The sequence below is a fragment of the Struthio camelus genome, chromosome 10, assembly GCF_040807025.1.
Source record: "Struthio camelus isolate bStrCam1 chromosome 10, bStrCam1.hap1, whole genome shotgun sequence".
Lineage (NCBI taxonomy): Eukaryota > Metazoa > Chordata > Aves > Struthioniformes > Struthionidae > Struthio > Struthio camelus.
The window spans coordinates 21,178,874-21,200,929 of NC_090951.1; the positions used below are offsets into that span (position 1 = coordinate 21,178,874).

General features: G+C 40.2%; 1 protein-coding gene across 6 annotated transcripts in view; it reads right to left on the bottom strand.

Annotated features, from left to right (window-relative positions):
• The window catches only part of SLC7A6 (solute carrier family 7 member 6), a 33,185-nt gene extending 19,759 nt beyond the window's left edge, over positions 1-13,426 (bottom strand). The window contains exons 1-6 of one of the 6 annotated variants that reach the window (XM_068956272.1): positions 13,162-13,417; positions 12,340-12,419; positions 10,697-10,784; positions 6,352-6,924; positions 2,287-2,412; positions 240-384 (exon numbers count right to left, since the gene is read on the bottom strand). In XM_068956272.1, the coding sequence (XP_068812373.1) occupies positions 240-384; positions 2,287-2,412; positions 6,352-6,883 (803 nt within the window). In that variant the 5' untranslated portion in view covers positions 6,884-6,924; positions 10,697-10,784; positions 12,340-12,419; positions 13,162-13,417. Of the gene's footprint in view, positions 1-239; positions 385-2,286; positions 2,413-6,351; positions 6,925-7,225; positions 10,663-10,696; positions 10,785-12,339; positions 12,420-13,015; positions 13,041-13,161 lie in introns of those variants that run through there. The other 5 variants (XM_068956270.1, XM_068956271.1, XR_011143337.1 and 2 more) reach the window with 5 other exon arrangements.
• Between the last annotated feature and the right edge of the window lie 8,630 nt (positions 13,427-22,056).

The following is a 22,056-nucleotide window of genomic DNA, read 5'->3' on the forward strand; positions in this document are numbered from 1 at the left end:
ATCTTGAGCTGAAAGCTTATCAAGCACTGTATACAGCATCCTGCAATCACCCAGACTTACTTACTCTTAAAATTGGTCATCTTTTAACGGAGTTCAAAATTAGTAATTTCTAGTTTGTGTTGCTTCTAGCCTAACCATCTCAGAGTGAAATAGTTCTGCTCACTTCTGTAGGGGCTCAGAACTCATTAGTGAAAAACAGCCACAAGACGAGTGACTTAGGAACTGTTCAGCTCTTTTACCTTTCCGGGTTTTTGATCTCTTCTGTTACAAAATTGAGCGTATCCCAACCAGAGTAAGAAAACAAGGCAGAATAGAGAGCGAGGGAAATGTCTCCAATATCAAAAGAGGATCCCTCAAAGGAGTTCTCGAAGTGTGCTGAATGTCCTGTGTATGGAGGAGACGCAATGAAGTACAGGAAAATAAAATATAGCAAGTACTGTTTTTCAATTTGGTATACAAATACAACAACTCAGAAAGGCTAACTTCCTTCAAGACTGCTTATTAAGCCTTCCCCCCTCTCCCAATTCTGTTCTGTGTTTCAGCCATGAGAATAATCCTAACATTTAAGCTACTTTAAAAACAAAACAAAACAAAAAAAAAACCCCAAGCACCTAGTTTGCCTAAAATAGCACAAAGTGTTCAGGAATATTAAGTGCCAGCCTAAGCTACAAAAAAACAGCAATGACAGTACTCTAGCTAAGGGCGTTTTTTACAACATACATACTTATAAAATAATTCACTCCATCCTGTTGCATCCTTTTAAATTTTGAAGCCTGTAGCTGATGTATAAAAAGAAAGATTATACATCTTTCTATATTACGATTACTAATGAACAACAAAAAAAAATTTAAGCAAGAGTCACTTATCGACTGGGTAGATATCTATATTTCCTATTTAGCCAAATTTTCACTGATTGCTACACTGCAGTTAATATTCTATTGTGACTATTCAGTCCATATGAAAATGTTGCTGAAAATTTGTGCCTGTATCTGTTAAACATCTGAAAATTGAGCTGTAGTTGTTGAAAACAGGAAACTGAAAGGAATTAACATAAAGCACTATTAATTGTTACTGAGATAAGATTTTCCCAGGCTAAAAGAAACGTATGTTTTGTGGACCATTGTCTGTGAGAACTTATGTTACTTTTGACTTTAAGCAAGTCAAGACAAGCTCATATATGTCAGCATAATAATTCTATATATATAGACATGCACAAAAACATCAAATACAGAAGGGCAAGCTACTATTCAATTCCCAGATGTGCACTGCACTGTGCATCCTGAAACATTTAGACTTATCAAAACTGGCCAGCCAAGCATTTGAGTTCCCCGCTATAACTCTGCATCTCTCCCTTTCCTTGTTTTTACTCTCATCTGACTGCTAGTCCCTCGGCACAAATGAAGGCAAGGCAACTGCTGAGTTGGGAACAGGAAAGGGAGACAATATCAAGGAAGTTAGTAGTAAACACACTGAGTATCTACAAAACAAAAGATGGTGCAGACACGCTAAAGACTGAATATACTGGCATAGTGCTCACCTATTCATATTCTTGTTCCTGTGAACTTTCGACAATAACTGCTTAGAGCAAAGGACACAAAGTGCCAGGTAAAGACCTTCGGGCAGCTTTGAAAGCAGGCTAATTTTTTTAAGCTAACACAACAACAAATCTTCTCCAAAGGAAGGGGTAAGAATAAAACCTAGTTCAGAATTGTTCTCATCTAACTTGAAGGCACAATGCCTACCAACAAAAAAAAAAAAAAAATCCAAGAAGACAGTAACTTTCTACTTCTCAACAGCTATAAAAGAATCCAGGATCTGAGCAAAAAAAAAGAGCTTCTATTTCTGCAAAAATAGATAAGTAAATTTGTGAAGTTCTGTCACTCTGAGTCAAAATTCATCTTATAAAAACAATTTTCAGTCAAGCTCAATGTAAAGCAGTTATGCTCCTTCATGGGAATTTACAGCTTTCTCCACTCCTATCGTATTTCACAAGCTCTGTATTTTGCAGTTTTCATTTCCCTTATTATTCCATACCACAGGCTGTAAATTGCACAATATGGCTGAACAATCAGTTACTTTCTTTTACCTATCTCAAAGTCAACTAAGATAGGCTAGCTTATCATGATATTTATTCCTAACGTTGGCATTATTGGTGTTTTCGAAGTGGCTGTATATGCACTTACTGAGGTATTCTGTAACTCCTATAAAGAGATGTTTACAGTCTCTAGACCAGTCAGTCAACATAACTGATACATACAAACCTTTGCTTTAATTTTATAAGCTTACCCTGGCAGATTTTAACGAGTCCGGTTACGATGATGACAATAAGAGCAATGACTTTAGCGTAAGTAAATACATCCTGCACCCGCGTTCCCCATTTGACATAGGCACAATTTACAAAAGTTAGAAGACCTAGAAGAAAACAAAGAAAAAGCAAAAAGACAATTTAAACAATTTTCAGTTTAATTTACTTTTCAAAGATTTTTCCATGATTCTCTTAACATGCACTTACTTGTTGTACTAGTATTTGGGTTAAACTAAGCAAAACACACTGGTGCTCAAAATACACTGGTTTAAACAAAACAGTAGGAAACAGATGTTTCTAAAGATTCGGAATACATACTTTTTCAAAAGAGGGAAGGAAAGACCTTCCTCACATCAGATGTTCTCTGATCATATGCCTGTTTTCCTCATTTTACTCCTCCTCATGAGCTGCACTCTACAATTATCCTGAAGCTAAAGAAATCATTTGTACGAAATGATTCACTTCAATTTAGCAATGTTCTTCTGATTCATGAAAGATTACCTAGAAATCCCTTTAGGCAAACATATTAAAAAGTATTGTAATTGTTTTATCCCTTCCTTGTTAATCTGAGGAAGAGTTCAACATCCATGGAGTTTTACAACCTTTAAGAGCTTCAAAACGTTTATTTATTTGCAATAATGAGTAAGGTCACAGGTGATTCAATATCCTTTTCCAGCTCTGTTAAACGGTGCTACTAAGCACAGTTAGAACAGATCTGACCAAATAACGTATGGTCTACAGGTAATGCAACATCAGTCTGGATTTTTAAGAATTTGGTGGCAAGTAATACGTATTCTGAATACATTAATCCCCCTACCCCAAAATAAATCAATGTCAGAGCTATTTCACAAGATGGGAATGGCACTGAAGTGAGACTTTCAGATTTCACAAGTATTTTGTCACAAGTAACTTACTCATATGATCAACTTCCCCAGTAAAAACTCTTTTCAAGCTACTGTTGAAACACGTTGTTCCTATAGCTCTCATCATTTCTCTTTTGCATCCATTCCTTTTGCTTACGTGGAGAGCCAGACAACCTCTGCCTCAACTCAGATGCTGTACGTTAGGAAGGGCTCTGCACCTTTAGTGTTCTTTCTTCAAGAAAGTATTCATTTGGTGAACACTTTTCTTTAATCCAGATTATCCTTAAATTATCTATCCCAACCATAAAGTTTCAGCATTTTCTCCAAATCACAATTTTTCCACTTGCAGGTACTACTATTACCTGCAAGTGGTTATATTCTACTGCACTTTATACCTCTGTAATATTTTCTTGTACTATGTATTTTAAATATATGTATAAATAAAAATTCAAATCAATCAAGAAGTGAGGTAGTAGCAAACACAAATTAAATGAAAGGATGTGATAAATTATTTCCTTTCCCATAATCCAAGAAGAACATAATAGTATTAAGATATAAATGCACTTAGAGCAGCTATCAAGCAGCAAACTAATCACTTAAAAACAGTAACAAAAGAAAGGTAATGATCTTATGAAAGCATGGCACTAGCAGACTAGAAAGCCTGGCCAAGGGAAACGGCTGAACCAGATTCCACTGAGCTTGGCAAGATGAGGAGGGGAAAAAAACAATTGTATCAAGTTTCAAAAGCTACGACTGCAGAAGCGCCCAAGAAATTCTCAGGAAAAAAACAACTCTGCTTGCTCTCTGCTCTCCAGCATTAACGATTGGTATAATCCACAGAGTATTTGCTCATAGGGTTTATCTTAGCTGTTGATTTTCTGACAGCAGCTTTCAACATGGGAGCAATTACTATCAATTCTTTCTTATTTTAGTGTGCTGGGACTTGGTCTTCAATTTAGGTGAAACGCTACTCTGTCTCCGGTGTCTCAAGAAAAAGACTATCAAGAAAAAAAATAATCAAGACTCTGAATAGGCCATGTCCTCTTTCTTTTATCAAAATTATTCTCTCTTGTTTTCTTCAACTTAATTATCACTTAGCTACTTAGAGCTGCTAAGAATTGTCAGGTATCATTCTGCTCTGCCAGATGCTATCCCTATTTCCAAAACAAGTGACGTAGTAACAACATGTAACGCGGTGGATTTTACAAGACAGATTTTACATTAGATCTAGTTTTTGGGGTTTTTTTTGTTTTTTAAACTTAAAAAAAATTTCTCACTTACAATCTATACCTAACCAATGTTCAGACTTCCTACCTGTGGATAAGTTTAATACTTTATTAATGAGGTCATTCGGATCAGAACATGACACACAACACCAGCTCTGCCAGGGAGAAGGGTAGCCTTCCGCAGCAGCAGCTGCATGAAATAGTAGAGGAGGGGTGAGAATCTCAGAGCTGATGTCTGAAAGAGGGCAGGACAAGCATTTAGACCACAAAATGGACTGTTAAAGTGACTCTTGCATCTACATGAGAGTGACCTTGCTGTCACAAAAGTGACACAAGAGCGACACATTTCTTCTCTTTGCACCAGGTAGAGAGGACATCACATTCTAACTCTACATCAGCTATACATAATCATTTTATTTTTCTGATAAAGGAGACTGGGTCCCTGGAGTGAATCACTGTCTTAATTTCTTGCTTTTTGATAAACAGTGGGGGAGGTGTTTTTGGGGGGGAGGGGGAAGTGGGGGTGTGTATTTGTTTTTAAAGGGATAATTGCCCTCAGATGTAAGATATCTTAAACAGATGAGCAGATTCCTCCACATTCCCAAATCTGTGCTAGGATACCTTGAAACAATACCTGTTTAAGGAATATGAAATGTCCTCCTTTTCTTTCTGGAAGCTGTCACGACAAAGTGTGATCACGTTTGGGAGGGGGGAGAGAGAAAGGAAGTGAGCAGAACTGAGGAGGCTCATAGTCAGAAATTCTTTTTGGAAAAATAAATTTAAAAAAATTTGCCATTATTCCTCACACGAGCTAGACCCGAATTCTTTTTCCCACATCAGCGCTTCCACATCAATAAATTAACTTGCAAAAATGGAAGGCAGAGGTATAACATTTACAACTAGTTATAGAGGTCTAATGTTTGAAGCATACACTACTATTCTGTCTCTTTTCCCTCCTCTAGTCCTACAGGTACAACTTTTGCAAAGAGCATTACCGCTGCTTCAGCAGACTGCTTTCCCTGTTGCCCCAAAATGAACCAACTAGGAACAACACATCTCCCTCCTAGAGCATGTTGCTGGGGGGTAAAAAAGCACAAGCTCCTTCTTAGCTTTCTGATAAGGACATCAGTTTGTGACAGAAGGCTCCACAGCACACAGCAACTTTGATCAAAATATGACAAATGCTTGCCATAGCTGAAATTCTAAAATGTATTTTTCCGTGTTTGCTGGAAATGTAAAATATGTATATATAATAAAACACTTTCAACAAGAAATACCTACAATTAAATAAGACACATACTACAGGGTTCCATTCTCTCGACACAGCAGAACAGTCCTGATTTGAAGCACACCGACAGTCTGACGCTGCTCTTCTATATTGACTAATGGAACTAGCTATCTGATTTGAAATATTTCAATGTTCTTTATACACACACATTTTCCACTTTTCAAACCAGCTTTACAACAGGTACCTTTTTTGATACGCTATTGTCAGACACAAGCATGAAGAATAATCTTGAATGAATGACCTCCTGAAAACTTACCAGAGTAACCACTTAAGCAGGTCTACATTGAGACGCTACTGTGAAAAATTACAGCAGAATTTACAGCATACGAGCTGTTCTGCAGTAACTCCAGGTATGCTCTTAGACCATACCAAGAATATCCTGCAGTTTGATTTAGTCTGCCTCTCTGAAGGAAATATAGTTATCCCATGCATTTCTCCCACACAAGTAAACTGTGAAGAGTCAAATATCTTGTTCTGCTTTCGGATGAGAAAATTTGTTAGTTAACTGATTACATACCTAGAAGTTATTCACAAGCTAGAAATTGTTTTTTCCCCCGCTGTAACTTGAATCATTCCGGATTCAGCATGCAACAACTCTGGGACTCAGTAGGATTCATTTTAATAAAGCTTGATAGAAAATTACCATAGTACATTTCAAGAAATACTTACATTCACAAGCAGCTGCTATGAGACGGCAAGCAAGGTATGGAGGGTCACAAGAAGGAAAGAAAGGCTGAACTAGGTAGTTCGCAAAGGTGATGGCAATGATCGCCTGGCTAGTTGGCTCAACAATTAGGAGCGAGGTCCACAAACGAATAAAAGCAATGAAGCTCCCGAAAGACTCCAAGATGTACGCGTAGCTGGCTCCCGACTTGGTAATAGTGGTTCCGAGTTCAGCATAGCAGAGAGCTCCAAAGACTGAAAAAATCCCTCCAATTGCCCAAATTATTAGAGACAATCCATAAGATTTGCTGTAGATGAGAACTCCTTTGGGAGAGACAAAGATACCTGAACCAATCATGTTGCCTACTATAAGGCTTATCCCATTTAGCAAAGATATTTCTTTCTTCAGCTGCATTGTATTTTGGTTTCCATCATGCATTTCACAGCTGTCACTTGAATCTGTCCTGTCTGATTTACTGACGGGGCTGTATTCAGCCAGTGAGCTATGCGACTTGGTACAATCAGTCCTTTCTCCCATTGTGGGAAGACCAGGAATTCTCCACAACTTCAAATCACAATCTAAAACAAAATACAGACAGCTGAATTCAGTATATATATATATAAAAAACCCACCCTCTACGCTATGACTTTCTTTCCACTTTTTGTGGAAACATTCTTTCCACTTTTTCACCCTATGATCTACCTATGTAAATTGAGATATCTCCTTTTGCTACTTCATATGTTTTTTATCCAAAAATAAATCCACTCCTAGTTTAAAAAAAAAAAAAAAACAACAAATAAACCAAACAAAAAAAATCCACACACCACAGGACAAGACACAAATTCTAGTATATCTCGAAGAGAAAATGGAACTACCTACCTTGGGGAGAAACCTGCAGGAAGAACAGAAATGAGGGGCTCTAAGGTTGTAAAGGAAAAGAGGAGAGAAAAGCAAAACAAGGTGATACAGAAAACAAAGCACAGTAAGACCAGAAGCTGGAATTTCTGCGCATGAACACAGTCTTGTTGCCGTACTAAAATCAATTAACCAAATAATTGCATTTATACATATAATTTATGAGTGATCTAGTAAAAGAACTGTGCATTTTACTAAGGGAGTGTGGGTTCTCACCATCGGTAATATAATCAGGTACTTCTGAAATTCCTTCTGCTAACTGCTCACTTATGTCTGATACTACAGCTTGCTCCCTTTCCCCCTTCGAGAAACCCTGCTCCCAGTTCTCACTGCCTCCGCATTTCTTTGAGTTCTCTACGATTGCAAGCTGCACAGGAAAAACAGTCATTTCAACTCAAATTCCCCCATTAACACCTGTATTTAACAATATCTAAGAAAACAGAAACAAAATAAGCGTTTTCCTTTGCTTCAGTATTGACTGTATGGAAAACAGCCACTGTCTCCAGTCCCCAAAAAAATTCTCCAATGCCTCCTTAAAGCAAGTTACAGCTAATCAAATTTATGAGTACCAAATATATTGGCTGTTACCAGTAATTCTGAACGAGGCACGTTACATAGACATTCAAGTAAAATTATCTATTCAAGGAGCAGTCTTGTATGGAGACCAGTTGAAACTCCAAAAGTACCTCCGATTACTGGATTAGCAGTCGGGTAAAGAACACGAGCACCAAAATACACTATCGTCCATCTGCCTGTGCCCCTCAGTGTATACTTTTGCCATTTACTGCTGAGCAGAAAGATGAATAACTCTGGGTCAACTAGAATAAAAAGTTAGTCTTGCCCCCTTTTGAGGAGTAACACTAACTTCACAAAAGGCTTTGTTCTTCCATCAATAAAGATGTCTACTAAGAGCAGACAGACCCTGAGTACAGGGGTTTTTGAAAGGTCAATATGCAGCTTCTCAAAATGCATGTGTGTCCATGCATCTAGTGACATATAAGCAAATACAGTCTGTTCCGCAGTGGTGGATCACTGCACAGAGTTTTTTTCCTGCAATTACAGGCATACCCTTTGGGAGGGAAAATGTAATAATGATACCCTTACTTTATTAGAGAGCCAACACCTGTATGTTACAGTACAGAAAATCTGACTTGACATCCTTGAATTGGAATGGTCTTTACCCTTTTCACACCTTTAAAGCTAATTTCAACCAAGGAAAATAAACAAACAACTTTTATGGAAATGGAATACAGGTCATCTATTGAAACAGAATACATCGTCCATCTCCATCTCGTATGGATCTTCTAGCTTTTTCATACCCCTTTTGAGCATCTGCATTCTTATTCCATTAAAATAAGGACTTCCTTTCAAACAATAAATTTCAAAATGAGATTCTCAATCTGTTCAGTCAAATGCCTCCTTCTGTTTTATCCCCTTTCCCCTATTTCAAAGAAATACTTTAAAGTTATTTAATTACTAAATACACATTTTATCACTTACACGAGTTTTCTCTCATCTAGTGTCATACACGCATATGACATATGACGTATATGTCATACACGTATATGACATACACGTATATGGCCATTAAATTTCACTCAGGCACCCCTATGCTGAGTCAGACTTTAATTAGACTAAAACTTTTCAGCCTTTCTGAAACTAAGCTCTATTAGTTCAGGACTTTTAAAAAAAAAAAAAAAAAAGTTATCATGAGGCACTTCCAATAGCTTTAAACTAATTAGGAGAGAGTGACCCTCTCAGTTTTTACAGATGAGGGTGTCCCAAACTGCAAAAGAAAACGAGAGCAAGTTCACCTCACCAGTTGTTACCAGTCCTCCTTGCTATTTACTGCTCCACCAATCCTGTGCCAAACGTATTTGCAATGACATACTGGCTGATTTTCTATTAGTGAAGTAGAGCAAAGTCTTGAAAAAGATTCGGGGCTCACGAGCATTTAGGAATATTTGTGTTGCTTTAAAAAAAGAAAGTTACATTGTAACTGTGTAAATGTAATTTAAATTATCATAAGCAATCAGAAAATATCAGTGTGGAAAATAGCAAGAAAAATAATCAAAGCAGATGTCTTTATGACTAATTTGACAGTGAGAAGAGAGGTCTAAAGAACAGTTGTCACCAGTAAAAATAGCATTCGACTTCAAATTGAGTCATTTCATTTCTATTTTGATTCAGACAGGACACTTGCTGCAAATATATCGCAGAAGGCAAACCACTCTGGAGAAATCTTGGAGGGTGGAAGGGGGGCGGGGAGAGAGGGAACAACACCACAAGAATTATCATGCCCTCTGACTGCCACTTTGAAAATACACCATATCCTTTCTCAAACTTTCTAGCTAAAGGGATAAGACACAGTAATACGTTAAGAATTGACTCCTTGATATGAAGTACCATTTTGATAGTAACAGTACAGTCTTAGGCATTCTTACCCTACACACCCTGGTTATCATTCCTATTTCTTCCCGAAACTGCTTTCAAGGTATGGCTCGTTTAGGAGTATAAATATTACGCTGAATGCTCAGGCATTTTGATAGATCTGTTCACACACAGGCCAGTTTTGCACTAAGAACAATCACGATTTACCTCATGGGGCTAAGTTCAGAGTATGTTTAATCACCTGTAACTACTGGCCCTGTCACTGTTTGAATGCCTCCATCTCAATCAGCAGCACATGCCTGCTCGTTTTATTTTTGTTACTAATGACCTTGGCTGTTTCTTGCCCTGCTCCACTCTACCCAAGAAGGAACAATCACAATATCCTCTCAGTCTAGCTTAATTTTTCACAACATACTGCCTGAGTTTGCTTTTTTCTTCCCCCCCAGCTTCAGGTATCTGCTGACAACTAAAGGGTGCATGAGTGTGTGCGCAACAGCTCGCTCCAGACTTGGCATTTCATTCTCTTCTCTAACCTTGTTTGGTTTGTATCCTTAAAGCCTTCAGGACAGGAATTGCTTATTTGCCTGAGTCACATGTCTTATTACACCACCTGTATGACAGACACAGAGGTAGTGGCAGGTCTTTTCCTTAAAAACATTTCACCTCATCTTAACTGAGACTAAACTCTGCAGCTTTGGCTAACTGAAAAACCACTACAGAGGGAGAGCAGACACCGGAAAAACATTAGTGAACAAAACTGGAGCTATGTCAAGGTTAGAAAAACACATACTGAGAATAGAAAATGTTTACTAGAATACATGATTCTGTCGCAAGGCCATGATTTCTGCGGAACTGGAAGACAGGCTCGGAGGAGAAGAACCAAAGAGGAATAGTATGTACCTTCTAACGTATAACAATCATGCAATACTCCAGCTGAAGACACTGTTACAACTAGCGAGAACGCCTTGCCATAAGACTACTTGGGCTAAGGCAGTCTAATGTCTTCACACAGGCTAACATGTGGTGGATTTCCTCATCACTCACCCTTGTGCAATAAAAACTCTTAAACTCTTGTTTTTGCTGATGGCTGCAGCTGTGAGGAATGTTTTTGCTGATACGCGTAGGATTTTTCCTGAAATGACACTGCTGTTGTTATAAAAGCCTTTGATACAAAACCAGTACAGAATGACCTGAAACTAGGATCACTTCATTGTCACACCAAAAATACATATTCGGATAAGGCCTATCAAATCTTGGCCACGTACCAAAGAAGCTAATGAAGGCTAACATGCAGCTAGCAAAGTACTAACACTGTAAAACTGGGCAGTCGTCCCGTAAGGAGCGGGAAGCAGGAACCATCCACCAAGGTCCCCTCTTGCCCCCCGAGCAGGAGAGCAGCTGACCCATGATGTGGTCAACCAGGGTGAACATGTGAGCGGGTTAATCACCAATACGAAATACCAAACTGCTTAAACCTATATTTTGCTATACTCGTACACAATATATGCTCATTAGCCAAGATTCCTAGAGTTCTTGCCTCTATCTTCTGCAGTTGTCTCGATCTCATTAAAAAACTCTTGTTGTAACACAGCTTCACATATATACTTTGACTATTTGAGTGCTGCAGCTGTAAAACTTCTATTTCTGAACACAATGATTTGCCCTTCAAATGAGAGTCAAACAGCATAAAAATCTTCAGGGAGACCAGCACCTGGAGAGCAAAGGTTATACATCTCAGAAATGCCTAGTGCTTGTGATGTATTTAGGTATCCCTTAGGCTAAGCATTTAAGCGGGAAAGGCTTAGAGTTTGCCTGCTACGTGTTTTTCTTGTTTCTGTTTAGAGAAGAATCACTTTTCCTGCCATACATACGGTTAACAGATAGGAAGCCCTTGCAAAAAAAAAAAAAAAGAAAAAAGAAAAAAAGAAGCAATTCCCAATGTAAAGATTTAATCTGTTCAGCCAAGTCTCGCGTGTTCACTTAGGCACACATGCACACAATCTTTAGCATTGTAAAAATTGACGTAAACCTTTGATCAAATAAAATCAACTGTAACATCCATTTTTTAAAAGTACAAAGTGTGTCGATCATGCAAACAGGAATGGAAGACGAGCTATTGGGTCAAGGTTTACGATTATTCATTTGATAGTGTGTCAGCGACGGCAGCAGGGCCTGACTGCACACACACGGAACACAGGTGTGCACAAGAGGGGCGCAGCAAGCACACACTGAGTTCACGCAGGGTCTGACAAAACCCGAGGAGGACTATGAACATCAAACGGGGGAAAGACTTTCAAACAGCTCACAGGCAGAGAGATACCCTGTTAAAGTCTTAAAAATTTTCCAAAATTTTGAAGGTACCAATCCTAGACAAATCCAACCCGCTGGAGCACTGACCTCCATTTAAACCAGGTCACTTTAGAGTTAAGGAGCTGTGCTTGCTGCAAGTGGAAAATCACATGCCACTGTATCTCACACACTTCTGATTTATTTCCGATTTCCAGGAGGGAAAAAATAGAAGAAAGTTCACAAACATGGGCTTTCTGATAGCTTGTCTTGATTTAGACAGAAGCAAGGCTGGGAGCGTGCAAGGCAACTCTGACAAGCCAAACTTCTGAAGAACCGCACAAAATAAGCCGCAGGTAAAGCGACAAGAGGCAACATATGGGTTTGTTAAAGTAACTTACCTTGTTATATATGCTGGGGCACAAAAGCTGAAACCTCTCAAAAAAGGGGACTCGCAGAAGGAACACGCTCGTCTATGTCTCTATAGACACACACATGGTTTTTAGCTTTAACTTAGAGAATCATACCTAGCCACACTGGGCTTAACATAGCGCATTTAAAAACACGCAAACGAATCCCAACCACCGCCAGGTAACAAACACAGGGTCACTCGAGGTTATTACGCTGATGCAGTGAGAACTCCCCGTGACAGCCAACACGGCCGCCGGGGCCCGGCGCTGGGAGGCAGCGCTCGCAGCCGCGCTCCCACGTGCGGGGCCCCGCGCGGCCGCGGCGCGGGGACGCGCAGGCGCGAGGCAGCCCCGGCCCGGCGGGGACCCCCACGCCGCCCGCCGCCGGCTTTGGGGCCCGCCCGTTAGGTGCGGCGGCCGCGGGGGCGATGGCGGCCCCGGCGCGGGTGTACAACACGAGGCGGTCAGCCCCGGGCCGCCTTCCCCGGCGGGGCAGCGCCTCGGCTGCCTCAGGGCTGAGGCAGCTTCCCCCCCCCCCCCCCCCATACCCCGGGCGGGCTGGGGCCGCGCAGACCGCCCCCTCCGCCCCACGCGTGCTGCCTAAAACAACAATAACGGGGGAAAACAACAACAAAAAAAAACCAAAAAATCAGGGCGTTTCTCCTGCCTCCTCGCTGGTCCTCGAGGCCGCCCCCCCCGGCTTCCCGGCAGCCTGCCGCGCCGGGAGCGAGGGAGACACCCCTGCCCGCCTGCCGCCGCGCCCCGGGGCTGGGGCCGCCGGACGCCCCCGCCGGCTCCGGGCGGCCGCGCTACCTCTGCTGCTGCTGCTGCTGCTGCCGGCCGGCCGCGCCGCTGCGTGTCGCGGGGATGCTCGCTCGTTGCCGCACGACATGTGATGGCGGCCGCTCCGCTCCGCCCCGCGGCCCCGAGCCCGCCGCCTCCTCTCCCCTCCCCTCTCCTGGCAGGGAACCGCCGCCTCCCTGAGGGGAGCCGCCTCAAGGCCCGGCGGCCGCCGACGCTTGACCTCCGCCTGGCCGGCTGTCGCGGCCGAGGAGCGGGGCCAGCCCTGTCCCCCCCCCCCCCCCCACCGAGGGAAGGGGGGGGCAGTCAGCTCCCCCCTCCCCGCGGGGGGTGCGGGGCGGGAAGCCGCCTTCCCGCCTTCGCGACACGGGGACGAGACGCCACCTCGCGCCCGGCGTCGCCGCCAACGGCCGTTTCTAGCAGCTTCGCCGGAGGCGGGGAGGGGCGCGGGGAGCCATTAAACACGCGGAAAAGGCCCAGAGGATCCCCCCAAAGCGCTGCCGCCGGGGCACACCTGGCCTCAGGTGGAGCAGGCCCGCACCGCAGGCCCCCCGGCAGGCTTCCAGCGGGTTTCTCAGAACCGGGGTTCGGAGGCACCTTGCCATGTCTGAAGACAGTTGTCAAGCCTTTGCCACCTAATTGACTTTATTTGGGATAGTCTAGTGAAGATTTTGCCATCTGCCTCCCTACCCCCCCCCCCCCCCCCACTTAATAGTTTAGCATGTTTAAGTCAGTAAACTCCAGGCTACAGCCTATTCTTAATTTTCTCTTACTGCCCTCTTTACTGTTCCCCGCGAGGCAAGAGCAGCCCTCTCAGGGCTTGGGAGACGCGATAGTCTCTGTCTTGCTCAAAACAACCTAATTATCCCTTCCCCCAATCCATGATTATTATCTACAGACTCAAACAGATGAGTCATAGGTAGGCTTTTTCGATTGAATATACTGGGGCTAAGAACCTTCCCGGAAGATAAAATTTATAAGGCTATAAAAGAGCAGGGAAAGGCAAACCCTGTGGTGCAATGGCCATGCACAGGTGGTAAGTGCAATGGTGGAGTCCGCTGCCATTGCCGTGAAGCTTACGTTTCCCCTTTCCATACAGCCTCCTCTCTCAAAGCTTGTTTGTTTTAGTGAGGTGTTTTTGCCTTTGTTGTCACGTAGACAGTTCGCATACAATGCAACTGCTGCCCTCTTCTGTATCTGCAGCTACTCCTTAGGCTGTGTTTGGACAACAGTGGAGGAGGAAAGTCTTTTTGTTAGAAGTTGGCTTTTTAAGCACGCATACAGGAGAGGAGCTCCGTGGTTGCTGTGTTAGACTTCATTTCCAAACTCTGCAGATAGCAAAACAAACATAGCACATAGCACATAGCAAAACAAACTGCTATTTTGCAGGTCATAATCTGAGAGAGCCTGATTTTCTTTACTCTTTAATTATCTTTACCTTTGTTTCAACTCTTTGGCTTTTGTCTGTTTTAGGTCTTCTGCAAGTACACGTAGACGAAACTGCGCTGTGTCTCTAGAGGTAACTACACTGTATCTATTGCCTCCTAAAGCTACCGACAATGTTGTAACGCAACAAACAAAACCAGTCGGCCTTCTCCTGGAGCTTAACAGGCCAGATCAATGACTTCTTTGTTTTTAATCCACTTATACAGAACTGGTACAAAGCAGAAAGAAGTAGACATACCCGAAATGTGTCTCAAGTATACGCAATGTCAAACTAATTGACTGGAGTTACAAAGATAGTATGACGTAGTGAGCAGATGGCAAAAGAGTTTAGTTATTGGTGACCAATACCAAGAGTGGTCTATTTTCTAGTGATACTAACACAGCATCTTTCAGCAGACAGAATTGTATAGCTGTCTTCTCACACGTTAATCAAAAAAATTGGGGTGAATGTGGATAGAAAAGACGCAGCTGACTTCAGTTGTTGCTACAGTGCCATTTAAGCTCTCTCGGAAATTAAATCTGCTGGAGACGACGTTCATTCCTCCAAAAAACGGACTCATAAAATGTCAGATAATTAGAAAATTGCCTTTAGGAACAAGAAGTAGATGAGAGCTGAAAAGACACAGGAAACAATTTATTCTGCATGTGCTGGAGTATAGAGGATGACATTTTGTTTTTTGATCTTGGAAAAGATTTATTGGAAAAAATGCCTATTCAAAATAGAATAGATTTCAAATAGACTTCAAAAGAGAAATTTGCCCTTGGAATTCTGAAAACTTGTAATACTGTAGAGATTGGGGTGAGAGACTTATGACAACATCATAAGTACTCCTAAAGTGTTTGCAAGACAAGTGCCCAGATAAGCAAACTTCACAATAATCACCGAATAAATACTTGTGTCCATTTTGGACTTGAGGAAAACAGGTTCATAACTTCATAAATTACTTTGCAATTTTACAATTGCAGATAAACCTAAATCTGGACTCCTTACTCTATATCCCCTTCTCTTCTTGCTACAGATGACCTCCACAAACTGTGCGTCTCATCCCTGATCCTCCATAAGTGGCCATGGTAAGTTATGTTTGTATAGGACTCCACAGTTTTTAGCTGCTAACAGAGAAAACTTAACACCTCTTATTTTCACTAGAGTTTTATCCAACGCTAATTTACTGAAGATCACATCTCTTTTAGCTAGTGAAGACAAAGTCAAAGAGAGTTTTGTAAGTCTGTGAGTTCTGCCATATCTACTTTTTTTTTTTTTTTTTGGGGGGGGGGGGGGGAGGGCCTGGCTAATATTTCCACTTTGGTACCTCTCAGAAAATATAATTCAACCAAAAAAACTTGAAGAATGAACAGATTAAATACCCCTAAACAAATCAAAATTGGACTTGCTTAAGACTAAAAGAAACCAAATCCACAGGAGACTTGTTAAATGATTTTTGAACATGACAGAGCCAAGGTAAAAACTACTGTCAATTCTGAGTGAATCTGAAGCCCAGTCATCAGCTTTGTGCTTGTTAGCAAATTAATCCTGCTGTGCAGGGTGAGTTTAAGCCTGTCCATACCACAGGAGTCTCTCAAGAATGTGTTGCCCAGGCATTTCATTCATGGAAGAATGAGCATGTACCGAGCTCCTTGTAGGTCAGTGTTGAAGACATGTTTTGGATATGTAGGTAGCACTTAACATTACATGGAACTAATACAAATGTCATAGAGATACTGCTTCCAACTGTATGCTTGAGAATTTATGTTGATTTCTTTTGAAATGTTACCTTGAGAGATGAATCTTGGGACCGCTTTTGTGCTTCTATTGAAATGTACGTTCTGTGGACACATGAGTTATTCATAGCGATCGTAACGTGATTTGAGAGAGTAAATCTATGGCATAAACAAGATCCCACCAAATGTCAATTTTTATATGTGCTTAAAAGTACAGATTCTTCTCGGTAGATTGCAACCTGCATCGTCTCAAATAACACCAACTGAGCTCAGTCCAGTGTCAACCATATGTTCCATATTCTTTCAGGGGAGCAAAAGAAACAGTTCCAAAAATAAGTTAAAGTGCTTTTGTTTCTTTTCTTTGGATAATTTTGAATGACTTTGTTTACAAAAAGAATGGCTGATTCTTTGCCCCTTCTTTTTACTTTTTCTCCATACAAACTTCTGATGTAGGTGGTTTAAGCAGAGTGAATGTTCCTTACAAATAAGAGTGACTACAAGCACCAAAATAACAGCCAATTAAACAAATGTCTGAATTTAGGCTTCTAAATGCATCTTCCCATGCCCCTAGCTGCATGCCCCCTCCTACTCCGTTTCACTGACTTTCAGTATTCTGCTGGCTCTGGCACTGGTCTGACCCCCTTGGTGAGGCAATTCTGCCCGCTAACCTGGCAGAAAATGACACTTTTTCTGCATTAGTTTTCTACTGCCAAAATTGCGCGAGTACAAAACATGGAGTAAGCTAGGAGCAGAGAGAAAAGGAAGAGTAGGAGATAATGGAAATGTCCCTTTACGCACCAGAAGCTGTGGAGTGGCTTGGTTTGTCTTGTCCAACTGCAGTCTTTATTTAGATACTCTGAAGGTTAACGTAAGACCTTCTTTTATGGAAAATTTGGCTTTTGTCGTCAGCCATTTTTTTAAAAAGACTGTAAAATAAGATTCCGCATCCCATCTTTTCATTTAATTTTTCTGTATGGTTCTGATGCTTTTCAGGTAACTTTTTCACTCCCTCATCCATACTCACTGAAGTTTATTATTTGCTCATACATATGGTGCATGTTATTATAATGTGCATTTTTGTTCAGTTCTGTCCATACTGCAAAGCAGAAGTAGGGACAGATGTCTTCTAGAGTACAGCAGTACTTCAAATGTTATCAATAAAACCTTGTTAGGAGAGCAAAGAAACAAAACAAAACAAATCCAGATCTTCAGAAAAATTTAAAAGGACTCGTGTATTTTTTTAAGCATTCTTTGGAGTAGTGCTGCAAATGTTATCCTTTCAGTTTACTTTCCTTTGCTACTGTAATCTTCTTTATTGTAAGTAGAATGTTCAGTACTTACGGCTTCCTCAGTCAACTGGGGGGGTTTAGTTGGAAAAAATGATCCCTTGTAGCTATACATATTTTTAAAGAAGTGGTACCGGATTGACTTTATTTTTTAGACAACTAAAATCAGCATTTAACTATTAGACCTTCTCCTTGGATGGTATAAATTGTCTTGCCTATGTTGAATTGTCTTCATAAGAGTTTGGATATTTATTAGTCCCTGGCTTCATTTCCTTGGAAAACAGCGTGGGAGTTATTCTAACTGTTTCACCAGGACTTATAAAACAGCAAGGATTTCTATAGATATACTTTTTGTCCTTGTCTATTTTGAAGGCTGGTTAGAAAGAAAAACAAGCTGAGGAGGGTTTCCAGCTGTAAAAAACTGTTTCTTAAGAATAAATCATTTTTGCTTGCTTCAGGACCCAAATGGGTATGCATGGACTATGAAGTCCTAAGTGTTCGCGTTTGTAATCTGGCTTGACAATTTTTAGATAAATTTCTTTTCGAAGAGACGTTTTGAAGACTTTTATTTTATTATGCAACTCAGCCTTCTAATATAACTGCTCAGCCTTTCTTCAAAACAGCAACATTCCTTTGCGTTACAAATTCCTTTTTATTATTGTCAGTCCTTTTGTGAAATACTTTCTTCACTTGGGGTACCTGTCCCTTTCTGTGAATAAAAGCAGTAGTATGGAATTTTAGGAAATGCTAATAAAACTCAGCAGTAGTTACATTGATACCATATTTGCAAGCAGCGAGCTACTACAGGCTGAAGCCAATGTCATTATTTTGTTTGTCTTAGCATGCTGAGTCCAAACGTTGCAGTTTAAATTCAACCAGACTTTCCTTAGCAGAGCTACTGTGAATTGAATGCGCTACAGTATAACTCTATTAATTCTGACCCCAGTCATACAATTTTACTTTCAGTGCACTCCTATTACTTTTCTCCTAATCAGTGAATGATACTGAAATGCTTACACAGTACAAATAAATGTTGTATCGTTTATAAAAGAGCTCCCTCCCATTTTATTTAGAAAACTTACAGTAGTACAAGACATGGCACTGGTGAGAACATTTGTTGAGTGAAGTGGTGATAAGGAAGGTCTTTATTTCCAAAACTTTCAGAATCCTTGTTCCTGCAGGTTTCCGTAGTTATATTTTCCCCAAGTTTAGTCTATCTTTAAAAGTAAAGTTCTCCGAAACATAATCCCTGAGACCTGTTGGTATAGATTCCCAGACAATGTATGCAAATTAAATGTGCCTGTGCATGCTGAATACATGCTGCACATATACAGAAACTGGACAGACTAATCTATACTCCTTTAAACTTAAGGAAATAGTGAGAGTTAAACAAGCTCTGATTTGTAAGTTTACATAGCATAGGCATTCCTTGTAAAATAAACAAAAGCATACTTTTCACAAATATGAGGTCAGAACCCCCTTGAAGTTTTTACTGAGTACTTACTCAAGGCTGCATGCTCGATGAGGAAGATTTTCAGAATGTGTTTGAATATTTGGCAGTAAACCTTAAAAATTGAGATGTGAATTATTTTAACATCTTGATAGTCTTTAAGTAAATTGGATCTTATTGAAGCACAAGAGGATTTGTTGCCAATCCATTTGCCTTTACAATAAAGAGGATAGCCCCATTAACGGAGTTAGTCTTTTTTCTGCCAGCATAGTTCCTTCCAGTTTCTAATCTGTTCTTTGCTAATATTAGAAAGCATTCAGCCCTAAAATTAAAATTAAGGTTGCCTTTGCTAACTTTTCATAAATGATTTCTCAGCTGTCTATTTGTGTGTGTTTTCCCCTTTTGTCCTTTTTTCCACACTTGGCTCTTGGTTACTTGATGTGTACAGTGTCCCACAGAGCAAACCATAGTGGACTAATTAAAAACTGCAAAGAGTTTCCCAAGTTATGCAAGATCCCCACAACTATGAAAAGCCTTTTCAGCCTTCTGATCACATACTGTGAAATACTATAAACCTTGTGAAAATAAGCAAAGCTCGGCTGCATGTATTTATAGGTATATTTTAGTTCAAGAAGAAACAGGTGCTTTTATTGAAGTTTGCTACTTTTTTTTTTCAGTACTTTTCATTAATTTTTTTTTTTCTTAGCATGAGTCCCACAAGCTAAGAGTGCTTGAATACCGGTAACATTGATTTAATGAGACATGATCACTTATAATGCAACATAGGGGACATTGTTATCTTTACTTCTACATGAATCTGTACGAGTAAGTGAAGTGAGGGCAAGTACTTAAGCATGTATGTTAGCACTCAGACAGTGCGATAAAGGAAACTAAACCTCATGGTTCTAGGTGTCATATTACTGTTTGTGGAGGTCAGGAAGATATTTTTGCCTCAGTGTCATTAGTGTGGGAAAACTTGGAAGACCTCAGCTTATTTTGAAACTACAGGTAATGGCCAGGTTAATTGTTAAGACGGGTCATCAGTGTCATCTCACGCATCAAACTTTATGGTCGGAGTCTTGTAAGTGTCCTCACCTCACACTTCAATCAGTTGATCATGCAGATTTCTCAGTGTCACACTACATCAACAACTCTGTATTTCTCCTTATTGCAGTTTATTCCAGTGGTGTATCACTGGAAAAGTTGTTCTTTTGGATCGTGCTATGTTGGAATAGCATATGTTATTGTTGTTCATACCATTTTGTCATTAGAACAAAAACCAAAGATTTACAAAAGACACCTGTACTATATACTACTGGAGTCATATCCAGGATATACTGAGTAGTAAAATTACAGCTGTGAAATCATAATGTTTTATCCTTTAAAAAGGCTTTCTTTGTCCAACAAAATCCTGTTCTCAGTGCTGGTATGATTTTCTGTGATTTCTGTGATTAAATAGAAAGTCAGCTGGGAAAAGACAAGAAACATCCTTGCACATGGCTATAAGCATACCCTAAAGTAAAACATTCGTAGTGAGCCACTACCTCTGTGGTTGTCAGTATGCACAGTAATTGGTACAGTGGATTGCCACTAACTGTCATGAGTAGGAGAGGCTCTGCTATAGTGTATGCCTCTTCTCTTGCTACTGAAGATGAACATACAGAACACTGAGCAAGAAATGACAGCTTTCATTGCCGGTGGCCAGTTTGGCTAAAGAGACGGAGAGTTGCCATCAGATTAAAAAAAACTTGTCTCAGCCCAGCTGAGAATGAATTAAATTGCTATATTGACATACTAGTAATGGGGTAGCCAAATGCATTTGTGCTATGAACATTAAAATAAAATAAAAGAGCCAAGCAGTTATTAAATCCTAAACCTATTTTGAACATTTCGTCCTGTTATTTATCTCATACAGAAAATGAACTCAAGGACTGTCCAATTTTGGTTTTGATTTATCCAGAAAAAGATACGATAATTTAAAAGAGTGCCTAAATCTCTTTTCTCTTATATATTTAATTAACTGTATACTTAAGTGAGAGATTTCTATAAAATAAAGAGATCTGTAGCTTTGAATATCAGGGTATAGTTGATTTTACTTGAGAGAACAGGATTTTAGCCAGAGATATAGGGACTGCCTTTGAACCAGCTGTGATGAGCTGGAGTAGAAGGGAGGAGGCATGAGTATTGGCCCGTGCCAATACTCAAGCAGAAAGCTTCCTTGAATTGAAATATTTCTTTGTTTTTCACTTTATATAGCGAAACTTCTCTGAGGCATGCAGTCTATCAAAAAAATTCACATTTCTACGTGAGGTCTTATCAGTTCAGTACAAATAATATTCCATACTTTTTCTGTTATTTTGTCTGCATGTTTAGCATTGTGTGTTGTCAGTTTTTATGTTCCTGTGGATTCATGCAAAAAGAGAGAGGAAAATATTTTAATGAAGAGAAAGTCTCATTGCAAAAATAGGCAAAGTAGGGAAAGCTGTAGGTAATAAAGAATCTTAAGTATAGTTTTAATGTTTCTAAATGAAGAGGTTTCCCTGTTTTACTGACTCTCTCAGCAAATATTCAAGGGATTGACAGAAATGTTACTAAGTAGAGATTGCCTTATGATAAGGGTAGAGAAGATTTTCTTGGTGTTTAAGAGAGGATGACCCATCACGATCTGCAGAGAAGGGAAAATGTAGGTGTGCCACCATTTATTTTGGGGTTCATGAACCCCCCTGTAGAAGGTGGAGATAAGCTCAGGGCTCTTTAGTTTGTTTTTAAGCAACAGGTTTATGACTTAATAGATTGTAGTGAAATAAACACTGGTTAAATTGCAGGATAGATATTAGTATTCATGCAGTATAACGCAACAAAAAGACATTGATTTCTCCGTGAGATCACTCTAGTTAAACATTTGCATAAGCAGATCCTGAATACCTAATTGGCAGGCGGAGGAAAAGCTCTTAACAAATCACTATTGCTTATGTTCATTTTGCCTACTGAAGAGCTCTGAAGTAT